At 35.3% G+C, this 15,579-nt stretch overlaps 2 protein-coding genes across 2 annotated transcripts; both read right to left on the bottom strand.

Annotated features, from left to right (window-relative positions):
* Window positions 1-83: 83 nt before the first annotated feature.
* On the bottom strand, window positions 84-2,314 carry LOC106401434. The gene is made up of 2 exons (XM_013841953.3): window positions 847-2,314; window positions 84-271 (listed from the first exon to the last, which is right to left on the bottom strand). Exon 1 carries the CDS (start codon window positions 2,023-2,025, stop codon window positions 868-870), a length of 1,158 nt encoding a protein of 385 aa, XP_013697407.1. The 5' UTR covers window positions 2,026-2,314; the 3' UTR covers window positions 84-271; window positions 847-867.
* A 4,482-nt stretch (window positions 2,315-6,796) lies between these two features.
* LOC106424419 (choline/ethanolaminephosphotransferase 2) lies at window positions 6,797-10,177 on the bottom strand. The gene is made up of 19 exons (XM_013865178.3): window positions 9,942-10,177; window positions 9,521-9,689; window positions 9,391-9,400; window positions 9,246-9,296; window positions 9,090-9,167; window positions 8,925-9,000; window positions 8,827-8,849; window positions 8,653-8,753; window positions 8,478-8,572; window positions 8,330-8,398; window positions 8,186-8,255; window positions 8,037-8,100; window positions 7,907-7,947; window positions 7,743-7,827; window positions 7,597-7,659; window positions 7,459-7,517; window positions 7,241-7,366; window positions 7,096-7,151; window positions 6,797-6,988 (listed from the first exon to the last, which is right to left on the bottom strand). The coding sequence occupies exons 2-18, from the start codon at window positions 9,655-9,657 to the stop codon at window positions 7,130-7,132; spliced, it is 1,170 nt and encodes a 389-aa protein (XP_013720632.1). The 5' UTR covers window positions 9,658-9,689; window positions 9,942-10,177; the 3' UTR covers window positions 6,797-6,988; window positions 7,096-7,129.
* Window positions 10,178-15,579: the final 5,402 nt, after the last annotated feature.

Here is a 15,579-nt window from a genome sequence, read left to right as displayed (position 1 = left end):
TTCTTAACTAGATCTTTTATAATATTTAATATTTAAAAATTATTAAGAGACCCAAAGTGAAGTTTTGGGTTAATGTTGCTCTAAATATCTGTTGTTACCTTCTAAAGGTGCAGAGTTTGAACCAATTTTTGCAACATAATTAACTTTTCATTACTATTACCTTTCAGGTAACATGTCTTTTTTACTTTTAGTGTTTCTGGTCCAATTATTTTGAGTTTTCAGAGCCGGGCCTGCTCATATATCCAACCAATAACCAATTCAATCACAAGCGCTGCAGAGAATACAACATCATCAAACAAACATAGTAAACCACATCAGCCTATAAAAATGTAGTTCATTCGCAAGTATGAATCTATAAATCAAAATCATTGTTAGAAAGTGTGAAAACATGAAAACTTGAAACTTTTTTTTTAAACACAATCATTAGATTCATAAACTGAGGACAAGGTGATGAATATAAGCTCATGTCAGAATATTTCAATACACAAGTGAAAAGAATATTAGATTTCTAGTAGATAAAGCTTCTGTAACGCAAGCAGTGTCAATCAATGTTCATAATGGCTATTCTTATCAACCTTCACATGTATTGAATTAAAATGACCAATAAAATACATTAGAACTCTGAGGTTACCAGTTTACAAATGAGACTTTGGTTAAAACCAGTTAAGTTGTGTACACTCATAATCACATCTCTAATCATTTCAAATCACAAAACTTGGAGTCCGATGCGTCTATATACATATATATTCAACAAAACAAAATGATAGTAAATCATTAGAGAAAACAAAATTTAAAGCCTTTATTACTAAGATTTGCATCGGATCACTCAAACAGTTCAACTGTTACCTTCAATCTCCATCAGCATCATCATGAATCTCTTTGATGATGATGTCCGAATATCCATTTCCATCCTTTGAAACTTCTTCGACTCTTACTCACCTCTCTATCCTTCTTCGTTAACCGGCAAGACCCTCCTCCTCCTCCATGCTCCAAAACGCCGTCGTTCACCACCACTTCCCCTCCTCCAGAGGAATCGAACTTGAGATCTATAAAACCAGGCTCTTCTCCTCCGGTAAAGTAACTCTCTTTCATCGACAAAACCCTTCTCGTGAAACTCATCGCCGACGAGTCACTCTTCCTTGGCGGCGCTTCGTAATTGCTCCTACGTGGATGATTATTGATACTCTGTTTATACTCTGTTTCGCTGAAGTTACTCTTCCTCGGATACTCTGTTTCACTGAAGTTACTCTTCCTCGCCTCGAAACAGCTCCTCCGCGGCGGCTCCGATTCACTGAAATTGCTCCTCCGGTGCTCCGTCGTCTCGCTGAAGTTACTCTTCCTCCCTTCGAAGTTACTCCTCCGATGCTCTGTTAACGTCGCATCGAAAACCCCTGAACCGCCGTTGACGCTTGAGCTTCTCGCGGCGGAGAACGAGCTCCTCGCGCCGGAGTAAGACGACACGTCTTCCTCCGAACCGATAAAGTACCCGTTTCCTCCTCGGAAGCTACAAAGCGATCTCGATCTCGAAACACTCTGTTTCAAAACCCAAGTATCGTTGTCGTTGTTGTTCTTCTCGTCGAAAGCTCTGTCCTTTCTCGGATTAATCCTCCTGAAGAACCTCCCGAGTCTCGAGAATCTATGATGATGCTTGGTCTTGTTGATCTCAACGCAGCTGCTACTACTCCTCTTGAACACCACAACTTCCTCTGTTCTCTTCGGCTTCCTCTGTTTCGTCGCCTCTTCGTCTATGAGAGAAGCGATCCGAAGGACTTTCTCGGCGTCTACGGCGGCGTTTGAGGTTCGGTTAGAGGAGACATCTGAGCAAGAGCAAGAAGAGAGTCTCTGTTCTCCGCATTCTGAGCATACGAGGTTAACTAAACGGTCGTTCAGACAGTACGGACATATTCCGACAGCGGAAACAGATGGATGTTTCCGACAAGAGAGTTCCGACGGTGAGCTGTAGTAAAGCGAGACGTCGTCGTTTCTTCTTCTCTCCATTGCAGTTCTCTTTCCTCTGTCTTTCATTTAGGGCGAGATATAGAAACAGAACATAAAGCAAAAGAGACAAAACAAAAGGCGAAGATCCAGAGAAGTGAAGATGACGACGATCGGATCTTTATAGATTAGAGTTTCTTTAGACTTTTTCTTTTTGTTTTTTTCTCGGATTTTGATGAGAGACTGATGAGAGGTTTTGAAAGTGTAGCGACGCTTAGCTATAGGCTTGTTTGCTTTAGCTTTACGTTTTCTATTTATTTATTTTGCTTGTCTTTTTATTTTTCTTCCTCTTTTTAAATGTCCCACCAATTTTCTTTTTCAAATTAAATTTCATCCTTAATGAATGGTTTATTGTTATTATTTTATCTTAATTATTTCCATGATTATTGATATCATATCCTCAAATTTGGGCAAAGTTTACGGGTTGTTTATTTACTTTAGTGTGAAAATATAATAAAACATTTATTTTAATAACTCTGGTTATTAACTAGCATGGGGATTATGAACTACTGAACGAAATTAGGGAAATTACATAGAGGAGATCGTAGCAAACGAATAATTAATCGCTAAAAAAATTAGGGAAATAGTTTTCAAAAAAAAAGCTAGGGAAATAAAGGAAAAAGAGAAAGGGCATGATCAAGAAAGCACCTTAGGGTTGTTTTTTACTTTCGTTTTTTCTTTTGAATTTGGTAGAGCCCAGGAAAAATTTAAAAAAAAAACAAACTGAAACTGTACGAAGTTTTCATGTTCACAAAAACAAATTATACTACCTGTTATGTCTTTTGTTTTTGTGCAAACTGATTTCATTCATAAATTAAATTTGGTTCAGGGTCCATAGAACATGTTTAGCTACAGAATCCACTCTAACATTAGCTGTTTTAGGAATAAAAATAAACTTGATTGTCTTAAATGAGAGGGATCAAAAGTAAATGTCGCGAAGGATTCCATAGATCTCCAGCTTCATCTCATGTCGGTTTATGATGTTAATCAAGACTTGAGAGTCAGAGAAGAGTGAGATGGAGTCGATTCTTTGTTTCAGAGTAAAGGTTATGGCTGTGAGTACCGCCAAGGTCTATATGTCTATTCATCTTTCGAATGCATTGTGGCGGCAAGATAATAGGTATAACAATAGCACTCGAGCCCGAGGGAACATGACTTATTAATTTTTTATAGAGACCATGTCTACACGACTACACCAATAGACCAAACACTATTTGATTACTTGGAACTATTTGATCATTGAGAAGATGACATTTTCCATAAATAAGTCGGTTCCAGACATTTTGTATGGCTGATTTGTATACTAACATGCACGTCAGTGTCTTGAACCGCCCAAGCATATTTACATAAAAACAGAAACATTATTGCACAAATAAACAGAAAAATCCAAACGATTATAAGAGGGAAATATATAAAAAGCCAAAAACTAAAGACGGAGTGATGATAAATACAAGAGAATTAACAAAAACATTGAGTACAAGAGAAATATATACGTGGAGATGAATGAACTCATGTGTCTGCCGTTTGTTCTTAAGTCCGTATTAATTCTCTTGTCAACTTCGTACATTTTAGTATCCATATAAACACATACATATATCATATATATGTAATATATGTATATATATAATTAAACTGATAAAACATCATATAATATATGTATATGTATAATTAAACTGATAAAGCATCATCATATATGTATATTTGCAACTATATGTATGTGGTTTTTTGGAATAGTAAGCATCCTTGATTTTAGGGATGAGCACGTCATGGCTAGTAGTTTCCTCTAAACTTACCCCTGATAAAACATTCGAGCCGAAGTTCAAATAATTAAATAGCCCACACGACGAATTTTAGATCAAAAGGTTTGAGTAATAGATGTACGTATAATGATTAACTGTGTGCATGCTTTGTCCTTTTCAGTTTGACATTTAAATGTCTTCATTATCTAACATTTTGCTAACAGTTTTTTTTTTTTCATATTTGCTAACATTATCTATAGTTTATTCTATGGATCCAAGAATAAAATCATTATTGGTAACTTGGTAACTTTGAATAAAATATTTTCTTACATATAAACACTGATAAATAAAGCTCATTCTAACTATAAGGTAGTGGTGTAGTGGTAGGCGCATTCCAAGGTGCTAAACAACTCGGGTTCAAAAGCATCTTACTACACTTCAATTTATACCACACGGATATAGGTCTATCTTACGATCTATTTGAATATCCGGAGTAAAATTATATATGTGGGTTGCACCACTTCTTTGAAGATCAGCTGTATTTCTTCATAGGCTTGAGATACCAAAAAAAATTCATTCTTAAGTTACACGGTAGAATAAATACTAGAGCAATATCCAAATTTCAAACCAAGGGGTTCCCTTGGAGCAGCAGCTTTGGTTCGTTTGTGTTTTGGTGTGTTTCAATTGGAGCTCGAATTCATTAACCTTCCCTTGTGTTTCATTTTTTTTTGTGTGGATCATTTTGTAATATTAGACCAACGCCAGTGAGAGTCCATATTTGGTGTTGTTTCTATTTTCGATGGAACTCCAAAATTATACCAATACATCAGATTTAGTGTTTTATAAATAGGGTTAAAATTAATTTTGACATAACTCTATTTATCACACTAAATATAAAATAATATATATTTTTATTTTCAATTATAGTCAAAGAAAAATATCATATTATTTAGTATATTTAATTTTTCACATTTTAAACATTAAAATATTATTTTATATATAAATAATACTATAACTAAATAAATATAATCAATTACATCAAATCTAACAAAATAAAGATCATTTATTATTATGTACTTTCATTTTTAAATGTGCAAAATTTTAATGTCAACTAATATTTTACATAAATAAATAAATTACTATGTAAATTAACTAAATTATATTTTTAATACAGTGAAAACATAGAAAATTCTTACAACTAAACATAAGATATAAATGTGATAAAAAGGTTAGTAGTCAATTACAAATAATGAATATATTAAAATATTAAGAATAAATATTAATAATATTTAAAATCTTATATTCTTTATAGAATTTAGTGTTATAGTTGGAGATGAATAATTAAATTAAACACGAGTTTCCGAAGTGTTTGTAGATTTATGTATCCTAGTCTTTTTCTTATTGTATTCCATACTCTGAGATATAAACTTCAACATTTAAAAAAAAAATCAGACTAAAGCAATAGTTTGACTTTCACTAAAAGTTAGTAAGTACCAATCGTCTAGTGAAATCATAACATATAACCCGAGGCATGGTATGGCCTAACAACATCATTTTTGTTTATAAAGTTATTTTGTGGTACATCCATCATACAAGTGTCCTGTGTTTATTATGCTAAGAACTCACGAATACCTAAACTCGAAACGTGAAAATTTTGAGAATGTTGTGTGTCTACTGAGTTGAGCGATCGATTCATAGCCTTTAATGTTTAACGTGACGTGGTGGACTATACAAAATATTTACTCCATTGTCTCGTAAATGTTTTGGGTATTTGCATTTTATATTACAACGCTAATACACAAAAAAAATTGTAGCTAGTAGCCCAGTACTACAAGCTAAAATCCATTATTTTGTATTAAAGACATCTCCAATAAAACATAAATTTTTTTTTATTTTACACTAATATAACTAATATAAAGTAACTTTATTATATAGTGAACTATTGGAACAAATTCAATTATATAATAGAGTTATTATATTTTAGTGTGAAATATAAAAGAAAATTTTGTGTTTCATTGGAGATTTCTTTATAAAGTGAACCATTGGAATAAATTCAACTCTATAATAGAGTTATTTAATTTTAATGTGAAATATAGAGAAAATTTTTGTGTTCTACTAGAAATGATCTAACCAGCATTACTTAGCATTAAAAAGTCAATTGTTGGCAAAAAAGACACTTAAAATAAAATTACTATGCCCTTAGGAAACATATGAAATCTAAAATGAACTAAACTATATAACAATTTCAGTTTGGTCAAATTAAGGCGAAAATAAATATAAAGTATTTTGATAAAATTTTAAAATAGAAGAGAAATGGGTGGGTAAAAAGCGATAATGCAAAGTCGGCATGCCCTAGACAGCATGCTTGAGCAATATACATCATTTGGGACATATCAATATTCTAAGGTATGTTTTGTCTCTTTTAAAAAAAAAGAATTTTTTTTCTGCGTATCTGTGTTAAAATATAAAAATGTGTTAATAATCATTGTGCTGTATTGTTCCGTTGTTGATTAATTATATTGTTTGTGTTTCATGATTGGATCATTCATCCCAAAAGAGAGAAGATCATGCTTTTCTCATTTACTTAATTTTAATTATCTTTTCCACACACTTTATTTACCTTCTAAATTTCCATGTCGGTCCAGTGTGGTTAGTTCTAAACCAGCTGCCAAAACCATCTATACCGAGGTCCATATAGTATGATTTTTGTGGCATCTTTTCATATGTTTTTATAATCATTTATTTATTGTTCCGACAAAGTTAGAGAGGTCCATACTCTAATACCAGCCTAACCATGTGATAACTAAAAATATTGTTTATTTTTATGGAAAAAGCATATATACTGCTTCCCATCTTTTTGATCCAATAAATGTAAACACATAGCTAGGTGAAGATGCATTGTTGTATATGTGGTAAAAATGGTGTGGTCAAAAACTTTGTACCTATTTATTGGTGAATGAAATAGTCATGTTTGCGCCAGAAAAAAAATGTAATCACATAACAAAAACAATATAAGCAAACAGCAATACGACGGCAAAAAAATTGTAATCACAAAAACGAAATTCATCAAATAATAATCATATAAAAATCCTGTTTTTTTAGAAACATTACAAAAAAGGTTCTACATGAATGAACTATTTTGAGCAAACAAGAAAAACAAACAAAATAAAAACATTTTCCAAAAACATGTCGATCAATCGTTTAGTTTCAGTACAAAAATATTCAGACTCGTGTTGTGATCTGCATTATCCTACCTGTAAAAGAGAGAAATATGTTATGAACATGCAGAACAAAGACCTATTAACCAACACTCAAGTTCTTAAGGTAAGGAAGAAGAAAGCTAACACCTGAAAAAGCATACCTTAAGATTTGTTTTTCCTTTTTAAGTGTTTCCTTCAAGCTTCTTTGCGCGTAATCCTGATGAAATAGTGTAAATGAAATCAAGTTTTCGTAAACTATAATTATAAAAAAATGGTTAAAAGAAACAGGGATATATTAATTCAAACCTGAAGCAGTAGATTCCAAGTGCGGTAGTGATCTCATGAATGACTGAAGTTGCAAAATGCAAATATAGTGTCATTGTGAATATACAATAACCAAGAAGAACCCAAAACTCATCCACAAGAGGAGCCCTACACATAGATTAACACACTAATGTATTAAAGACAATCAACATGATGAAAACGAAGGCAAAACCCGAACCAAGGGAGAAGAAAGAACATACCCGTTGTTGAGTCTAGCTGTAAGAGCATTCGCTAGAGCAAAGGGAAGGTAAAGCAGTGACTGTACAAGAAAAAGGCTAATGAGAACTATGAAGAAAAAAATAGACAGAGAGAGAAGAAATTCTATCGGATTTGTTTACCAGACACATGTTTGTTTTTAATCCTTTTGGCTCATCACATAAGTGAGCTAGAATCATTCTTCCCTGGAATCATTAACCATTGACTAAATGCTCAGCTTTCAATTTCATTAACAATGAATACAAATTTTGAAACCAAATAGCCTTACCACAAGGAATCCAAAAGCAAGACCAGTTCCCAACACAACTAAGTGAGGGTAGTTTCTTATGAGATCAATTGGAGACAAGTAATCCCTATAGGGACAAGAAGACGAATACGTCTCAATGAGTGAATGAGAGTAAGTTAAGGAAAGAGATAAGACCAAAGACATACCAAGTCAAAACTCCTGCAAGTAACACGACGAAGGGATATAGCTGAACACACACAGAAGTAGCACCAAGAGGTTACACACACAACTTAACATAAGTATCCATTGAATCAATTTAGTATAGGAGATTATTACCATAGCTAATGCTAGAAGCATGCTTCCTTTTCTTGACTGTACAACTTTGTAAACATTAGACACACTGTAGAACAAAGAAGCGAGTACATGTGAGCAGAGTATTGTATAGAAAAAAAAAACATAAGATCCATGAGTTTTGAAAGACTCACTTGAATGCAACGGTTGGTATAACAGCAAAAACAATCATTGAGAATAGTACTACTCTGGACATTTGAATCTCTGGAAAAAAAACCGAGAAAAGTTTCAGTAAACTTGCAGTGAGAATAGTTAAGAAAAAGATTTGAGATTTTTACCGTTCAAAATTGGCACCCAACTCAATAAAGGAATCGACTTTCCAAACTGCTGAGCCCACCATTCAGCACCTTAAGATGAAAAGAATATATCAAAGGATTCAAAAGAAATGTAAGTGAATGAAATTTTCTTAGATTGTTTGGAACTTACCAACAAAGGCTGTGAAGAAGTGGCCACAGTAGATAAGTGCAAGACCTTCTGTAGGACCATTGACTACCGGAAGAATAAGTGTATTGGTGAAATAGCTATAAAATTACAAAAGAGTCAGAGAACAAAAGTACTAGAGATGACTGAGTTAAAAGATTGAAGTAAAAAAAGAACTTACTGTTCCCAAGTTGCACCAAAGAAGGGAACAGCAGCAATAACCCAAAACCAGAAAGTATCTCTTCCACACATTGCAGTGCTTCCATATGCCATTGTTTCAAACTGTTTTTTTTAATTTTAGTATGAACTTATAAGCTCAGCTACATGATAGAAAGGTTGAAAGAAGAAGGTTTACCGCACAAGCAAGTGCATCACAACCTACAAATAAGAAACTAGTGTCAGCAACATAACCAAAAAGTAGATGATAGAGAACACTGAGAAACATAAGATTACCATGATCAAAAAGCTCTCCTAGTGGGCTAGAGGAGTTTGTTCGTCGTGCTTGCTTCCCATCAACCGCATCAAATGTCTATAACATTAACCATAAGTGTTCAAAATCTGTCAGCACATAACACTACTTCATGATGAAATGGATCCTTAGGAGAAAAGGAAGCATACCTGATACAAAAAGAGAAGCAGTCCATGTGCAAAGTGAACCCAACGAGGAGGAGGCGAATCCAACTGAGGTGAGTATACCTAACACAGTTTGAAGACATCCCTCCCATAAGTGTTATTCAACAAGAGCAAACAAAACGTTTTAAGAGGATAACTCACATAGCCTAACAGGGCAGATGTGACGAGAAACATGAACCCCATAAGTGTTATCTACAGAACAAACAAACCATAAGTATCATCATCACCTCAGTAACAATACTAGACTAGAAACCAAATGGTAGATCATATAGGATTCACATTATACCATGTTAGGTCTGGATATGGAACCCAAAGGTAGTAAGGGGAACACATGAAAAGAGAAAAGCAGAAACATTAGTCTGATCTTTCATTCAACCTCAAAAGAATGTGAGAGCTGCCTTAAAGAAGATACTTACGGCATCCAAAGAGGGAAGATTGTGACAAAACGAGTCCAGAAAGGGTTTAGAATGTATTTGGCAAGATAAGAGTGATCTACACCACTGTATTTGTATCTATGAAGAGCTGCTACACCATGTGCTCCTATGTACCCCATTTCAAAAACCAGAACTTGGGTCTGGAACCAACCTGTCAAAGATTCAAACAAATGTAAGTAAAGCATGGATCTTTCTGTGTCAAGACCAACACTTTTCAAGTACCCATTAATGTCTAAAGCATTTAGACACGAAATGAGCATGACCCATCTGAAAAAAGAGATGATTTTTGAGGATTAAATTGCTCTAAAAAATTTAACAAAATACACCAACTAGGAGAGGAGAAGAGATCTTCAGAAAAGATTGTAGATTCGATCTGAAGAAGCTAAAGGAGAAGAGTACTTACGACGATGAAGATTTGCTGCTACAAAGCCGAAGACGATGTTGAAGAGGCACAATAATGCAGAGGCGGCACAGAATCTAGAGAGAGAGAGAGAGAGAGAGAGAGCTTGTGGGTGCTTATTATGCTAATGAGTCTCTTCTCTTCTCTCTCTTTCTTGTGCGTCCTAAAGGAGGCGAAGCGGGACGAGAGTGGAAAGAGGACTTGCGTACCATCTTTGTTTTAATATCCAATATTTTCTATTAATAAGTCCCCTGTTTTCTATATATAAATACAAATATTTAAACTACAACTGATATTTGATCAAAAATAAATAAATACTACAACTGATATTTTATACGGCAATCCTCTCAAATAGTCTTTTTTTCTTTGTCACAAAAATAGCACTCAAGTAAAAAAATGATCAAAATAGTCCTTTTTTGTTTTGATTTTTTGATTTTTTTAAATTTAAAACTCTATCCCAAAACCTCACCTCTTAACTCTAAATCCTAAATCTAGATTAGTTAACCTTAGAGTAAAAATATTTTTAATAAAATTTATTTTGGTCATTTTTTTTATTGAAAACTATTTTTGTGAAAAAAACTTATAAACAGTTATCCTAGGGAATCACTCTATTTTATATAATGATATGATTTATTTTGGATGTTTTGTTACAAAAAATCCGGTTTCAGTCTTTTTCCCATCATTAAATTCTGATTCGAATATGGATTCAGAATTGTTCATTACTTCTTTTGCTTACAATACTATTGAGTCCATTCCTATAAATTACTTAATCAAATATTCAGATGTATAAGAATAATCGAGCTTAATTATCGTACTAATTTTTGTTAAGAAAATATGGTTATCAATTGAATCGGAAGAATATTATGATCAGTGGTTTTGATATTTTGGTTCAGTGGAGTACGTCTGAACGTGTAGTACGCCATGTAGACTGACAGAAACCATGAACGAAAATGCGTGCAAGGTTAAATAAAATGCAAACATTAATGTAATTATAAGATGTTGACACTACAAGAAAACAACGGTATTCTGACGGATGTTCCGACGGAAAATGAATTCCTCGGAATATACCGAGAAATTTCCGAGGAAATTCCGAGGAAACACAAAATTTGGTTTCCTCGGAATTTCCTCGGAATATACCGACGGAATTCCGAGGAAATTTCATTCAGTCGGAATATTCTTATGGAATACCGAGGAAAATTGTATTCCTCGGAAAAAACCGATGAATTCCGAGGAAATATTATAGACGTTAGAGAGCCGTTGGAGAGCCGTTGGGGGATTTTAAAAATTCCGAGGAAATTCCGACGAACTAGCCGTTGGCATCGGAATTCCGTCGGAATTTCCTCGGTCTGTCGGCAGGATTTCAACTATAAATACAAGCACCTCTCTTCCTCTTCATTCACTCCATATCTTCATCCTCCCTCTCACTCTCTTTACACACGAATTTGATTCATAAAAAACATGTCTTCTTCAAATTATTTTCGTTCTTGGATCGATCGACCTCATTTGGATCCGAACACGAGATTGCTTACGGAAGAATACCAACAAGGTATAACCGAATTCATGGGGTTAGTTCACCGACAACCGGAAGCAAAAACAGGTATGTTAAGATGTCCTTGCTCTAATTGTAAAAATAAAAAAGTTATTAAACAGTGGGATGTTTGGACTCATCTATATTTGAGTGGGTTTACACGAAGTTACAAAATTTGGTATCATCATGGGGAAACTGATTATGAACAAGTGTATGACGAAGTGTCTCAGCTTCAAACCGATGATGACGATTCGACGGCTTCGACCAACTTGTCTCGGGTTCGAATCAACGAAATCGTTGAATCTGTAAGTTTTTTTTTCTAAAGTTCAATTTATTTTTTTCTTGATTTTTATTTTATCATCAATTTATATTATCTAAATTTGGTTATTTATATTTCAGTCGGTTCCAAAGAAGAAGGGACGTTTGGTCGGTTTGGGTCGTCGCTCCCGGTCGGCTGCTCCTTCTTCTGCACCACCGCCATATGTTGATCCCGAAGTTCTTACGGCTCAGCTGAAGGACAAGGATGATCGGATATCTGCGTTGAAGACCCAGATGACAGCTCAACAGGCGGGCTATGAGACCCAGAAGAGGCTGAACGAGCAGATGATGGATGAAGAGGATGTACCCGAACGAGGTGTTTCCGAACATTCAAGACCCGTAGTTTTTTTTTTTTACCAAAAACTAGGAATGTTTTATTTAACTTTGAATATTATCTACTATGTTTTAATGTTTTATTCAATTTTAATTTTAATTTTAAATTTTCGAATTTAAATTTCAAAAATTTTAATTTTTTTTTAAAAAATAATTTTTTTCGAAATTCCGAGGGAATGCAGTTCCTCGGAAAATTCCGAGGGACATAAGTTCCTTGGAATTTTCCGAGGGAAGGAAGTTCCTCGGAATTTTCCGAGGGACTGCATTCCCTCGGAATTTTCCGAGGGATCGATGTTCCTCGAAATTTTCCGAGGGAAAGGTGTTCCTCGGAATTTTCCAAGGAACTTATGTTCCTCGGAATTTTTCGATAAACATTCCGAGGAATATTTCGTCGAAACTTCCGAGGATTGGACCATCGGAATTCTCTCGGTATATTCCGAGGAACCTTCCGACGATCTTTGTGTCCTCGGAGTTTCCTCGGAATTTTGTTTCCTCGGAATTCCGTCGGAAATTTCCGACGGAATTCCGAGGAAATATGAATTTCCGAGGACTTTTTTCGTCGGTATATCTTCGGAATAGCGTTATTCCGACGACATACCGATGATTTTTTTCCTCAGATGTTTTCTTGTAGTGTGAGTATACTTAAACGGACGTTAAATTGCATATCCAATCCTTTTTCTTTACATATACAATAGTAATATATAATACAACAAAGAGAGACAGGTTGTTCTATAGTTTTTCTACATTAGAAAAAATTCAAGAATCATATTCTTCTTTCATATAATTAATTATTTCTTTGTTTGCCTCGGAATTTTCCTTCAAGGAACATGACCTCTGCATTTTATATTTCACTACAAGAAAACACAAATTTTACGAGGGCAGTTTTCCTCGTTACTTCGTCGTAAAAGCAGTGTTACGACGAATTAGCGAGGAAATCCGTTTCGTCGTTATACGTTTGTCGTAACGCATATATCCTCGCTAATTCGTCGTAAGGTAGCGAGGAAATAATTTTGTCGTAAAAGCGAAGGAGGATATTTCGTCGTAAAGACCACGTAAAGATTCCACGTAAGGACGTCGCTAAGTTTCCTCGTAAATACCACGAAAAACTTTCCTCGTAAAACCCACGTAAATAAATACTCGTAAAATAAACGTAAATACCTTGACAGCTTTCCACGTAAAGAAAACGTAAAAACCTTGATAGATTTCCACGTTATTTCCTTGTAAATGTTTCCTCGTAAAAACCACGTTAAGCTTCCACGTAAAGAAGCCGCAAAATTAGCTACGAATTTACTTCGTTTCATTATTTTATAGAAATATAAAAAATTATAATTATAAATATAATTTAAATTATTTAAATTATTAATAAAATTAAAATTCTAAAAAAATCAAAACCAAAATATTTTATATATAAATAAGTTTTGAATTCATAATACAAGAACCGAAATTAAAAAGAACTAAGGGTGGTCGTTAATTAATCGCCTCGTAGAATTCATCACTCCTCGCCTGAACATCCGCCTCGGCATGTGAGTCGTCGGTCGGTGACTGGCCTGGGATAGGATTTTGTTGTCGCATGGTCCTCAACAAAGTCGCCCATTCCGGATTTGTGGCCGCTACAACGTCCAAGAAGCCCTCGAGTCCACCCATACGAGATCGCAGCTGAGTAGACTCTCTACGCAGCTGAGTAGACTCTCTACGCAGCTCTTCGGACTCCCTACGCAGCTGAGAGACTTCATCATCCCGTCGCTGAACATAAGACGATGTCGCTCTCGGAACATCGTTGACGGAACCAATCCCCAACGTCCGTCCCTTTTTTTTAGGGACAACCTTAAAAACAAAAAATAAATTTTGTTAGTAAAAATTTAAAGTTAAATTAAATGAATATTTAAAAAAATTAAAATTTTAGAAAATTTACCTCCTCGTAAAGCTTATCCACTTCAGGTGTGGATAAGGTGACGGGTAATCCATCGGTGGACTGTTGGGTCAGCTGGGTCTGGCGTTCTTCAACCCGAGCAGCCAAATCGTTGTAGATTTGCTCGGACTTGCCATCTATAAATCGGCCCGCCTTGTTCTTGTGGGTCCTCTCGTAAAGTTGCATAAGAGACGGGAATTCTCCCGTCTCTTTGGCCTAAAAAAACATTTAAGAAAGTTGTTAATTAGAATATATATAAAAATATACTAAAAATTTAATATAATTAAATTTTTAATTACCATTTCCAAACGGACACCGGCGTGGGGTTTTTGGCCCGTAGTGTGAAGCATCGGCCCGTTCCCGTGCTCATCGACTGTGTTACGGGAGTTAGAGCAAGACTGGGCGATTCTAATGGAATCAGGAAGACGCCAATATCGGATGAGGCCATCCCAGACATCCGTGGTGAGCTCAGCGGGTTTGCCACGCTCATACCCCTTCACGATCCAGTCACCCTTCCAGTTGGAGACCGTGTCCAACAAGCGAACTTTCGCCTTCGCGACAAACTTCTTCCTCACCCTCTCAGTGATCCCCAAGGCCCAATTATATTTTTGCTGTTGGAAAAAATAATTTATAATTAGTTTTTCAGAAAAAAATATATATATAAATAATAAAAAAATTTAAAGATATATATTTAATTAATAGAACTTACAGCGTAAATTTTGAACCACGTCTTTCTGACGTAGTGGGGCGTCGTTTTCCAGTTCGGATGTGGCATGGAGAAGTAACCTTTTATCGTGTCGGTTACGTCCGATGCAAGACATCCGTCAATCCCCCACCTGAAAAATACAAATTTAAAATATAAATTATTTTTTAAAGTTATAAAAGAATTTAAAAAGAATAAAAAAATAATGAAACATACCATAAAGTTCCGTCCGGTCGGTCGGGGTCGATGACTGGTAAACCTTCTCTGCCTGGCAGACGGAGAATGTCCTCTACGGTGTACTGCGAGTAAGGAGCACTCGGAGGCACCATCAAATCGGGATGAATCTCGGCCGCGGGCATCGGAGGTGCCGGCATCGTAGGAGGCACAGGAGGAGGAGCCATCTGGGGAGGCACGTGAGGAACCGATGGTGCACTAGAAGAAGGAGATCCAATGACTCTCTGAGTGTACTGAGTCTCGGGGACAGTCTCCTGACCCGAAGAACCGGGAGCTGAAGAAGACGACGGGTCTAAACGACTACCCGGCTCACCGAACATCTCTCTGTAATGGGCAGTAAGTCTACCTTTTCGAACCTGAGAAAAAAATTTAATTTTTTAAATTTTCGTGAACAATATACTTCCCAACATTATCCACCTAATCAACACTAAATAACATAAGATCCGTAAACCTATCTAAATTCCCTATACTAACCACCTAATCTATCCTAAACTAATCAAACTAGAGAGGAATTAGAGAGACTTACCATTGCTACGAATTAGGGAGGAAGTGGAGAGGAAGTGGAGAGGAAAGACGGAGCGAGCTCGCTCGGGATATATATAAGATTACTTGTCCT

The sequence above is a fragment of the Brassica napus genome, chromosome A2 (assembly GCF_020379485.1).
Source record: "Brassica napus cultivar Da-Ae chromosome A2, Da-Ae, whole genome shotgun sequence".
NCBI classification, from domain to species: domain Eukaryota; kingdom Viridiplantae; phylum Streptophyta; class Magnoliopsida; order Brassicales; family Brassicaceae; genus Brassica; species Brassica napus.
This window is presented reverse-complemented; position numbering and strand designations above follow the sequence as displayed.

Bases quoted from the DNA above. Each gene is read 5' to 3' on its own strand.
- LOC106401434 (XM_013841953.3), bottom strand. From the start codon at position 2,025: ATGAAAGACAGAGGAAAGAGAACTGCAATGGAGAGAAGAAGAAACGAC.
- LOC106424419 (XM_013865178.3), bottom strand. From the start codon at position 9,657: ATGGGGTACATAGGAGCACATGGTGTAGCAGCTCTTCATAGATACAAA. The intron at 8,850-8,924 runs GTAATCTTATGT...TCTTATTTGTAG, and splicing joins AGGAGAGCTTTTTGATCATG to GTTGTGATGCACTTGCTTGT. The intron at 7,828-7,906 runs GTATGTCTTTGG...TTGTCCCTATAG, and splicing joins CTTGCAGGAGTTTTGACTTG to GGATTACTTGTCTCCAATTG.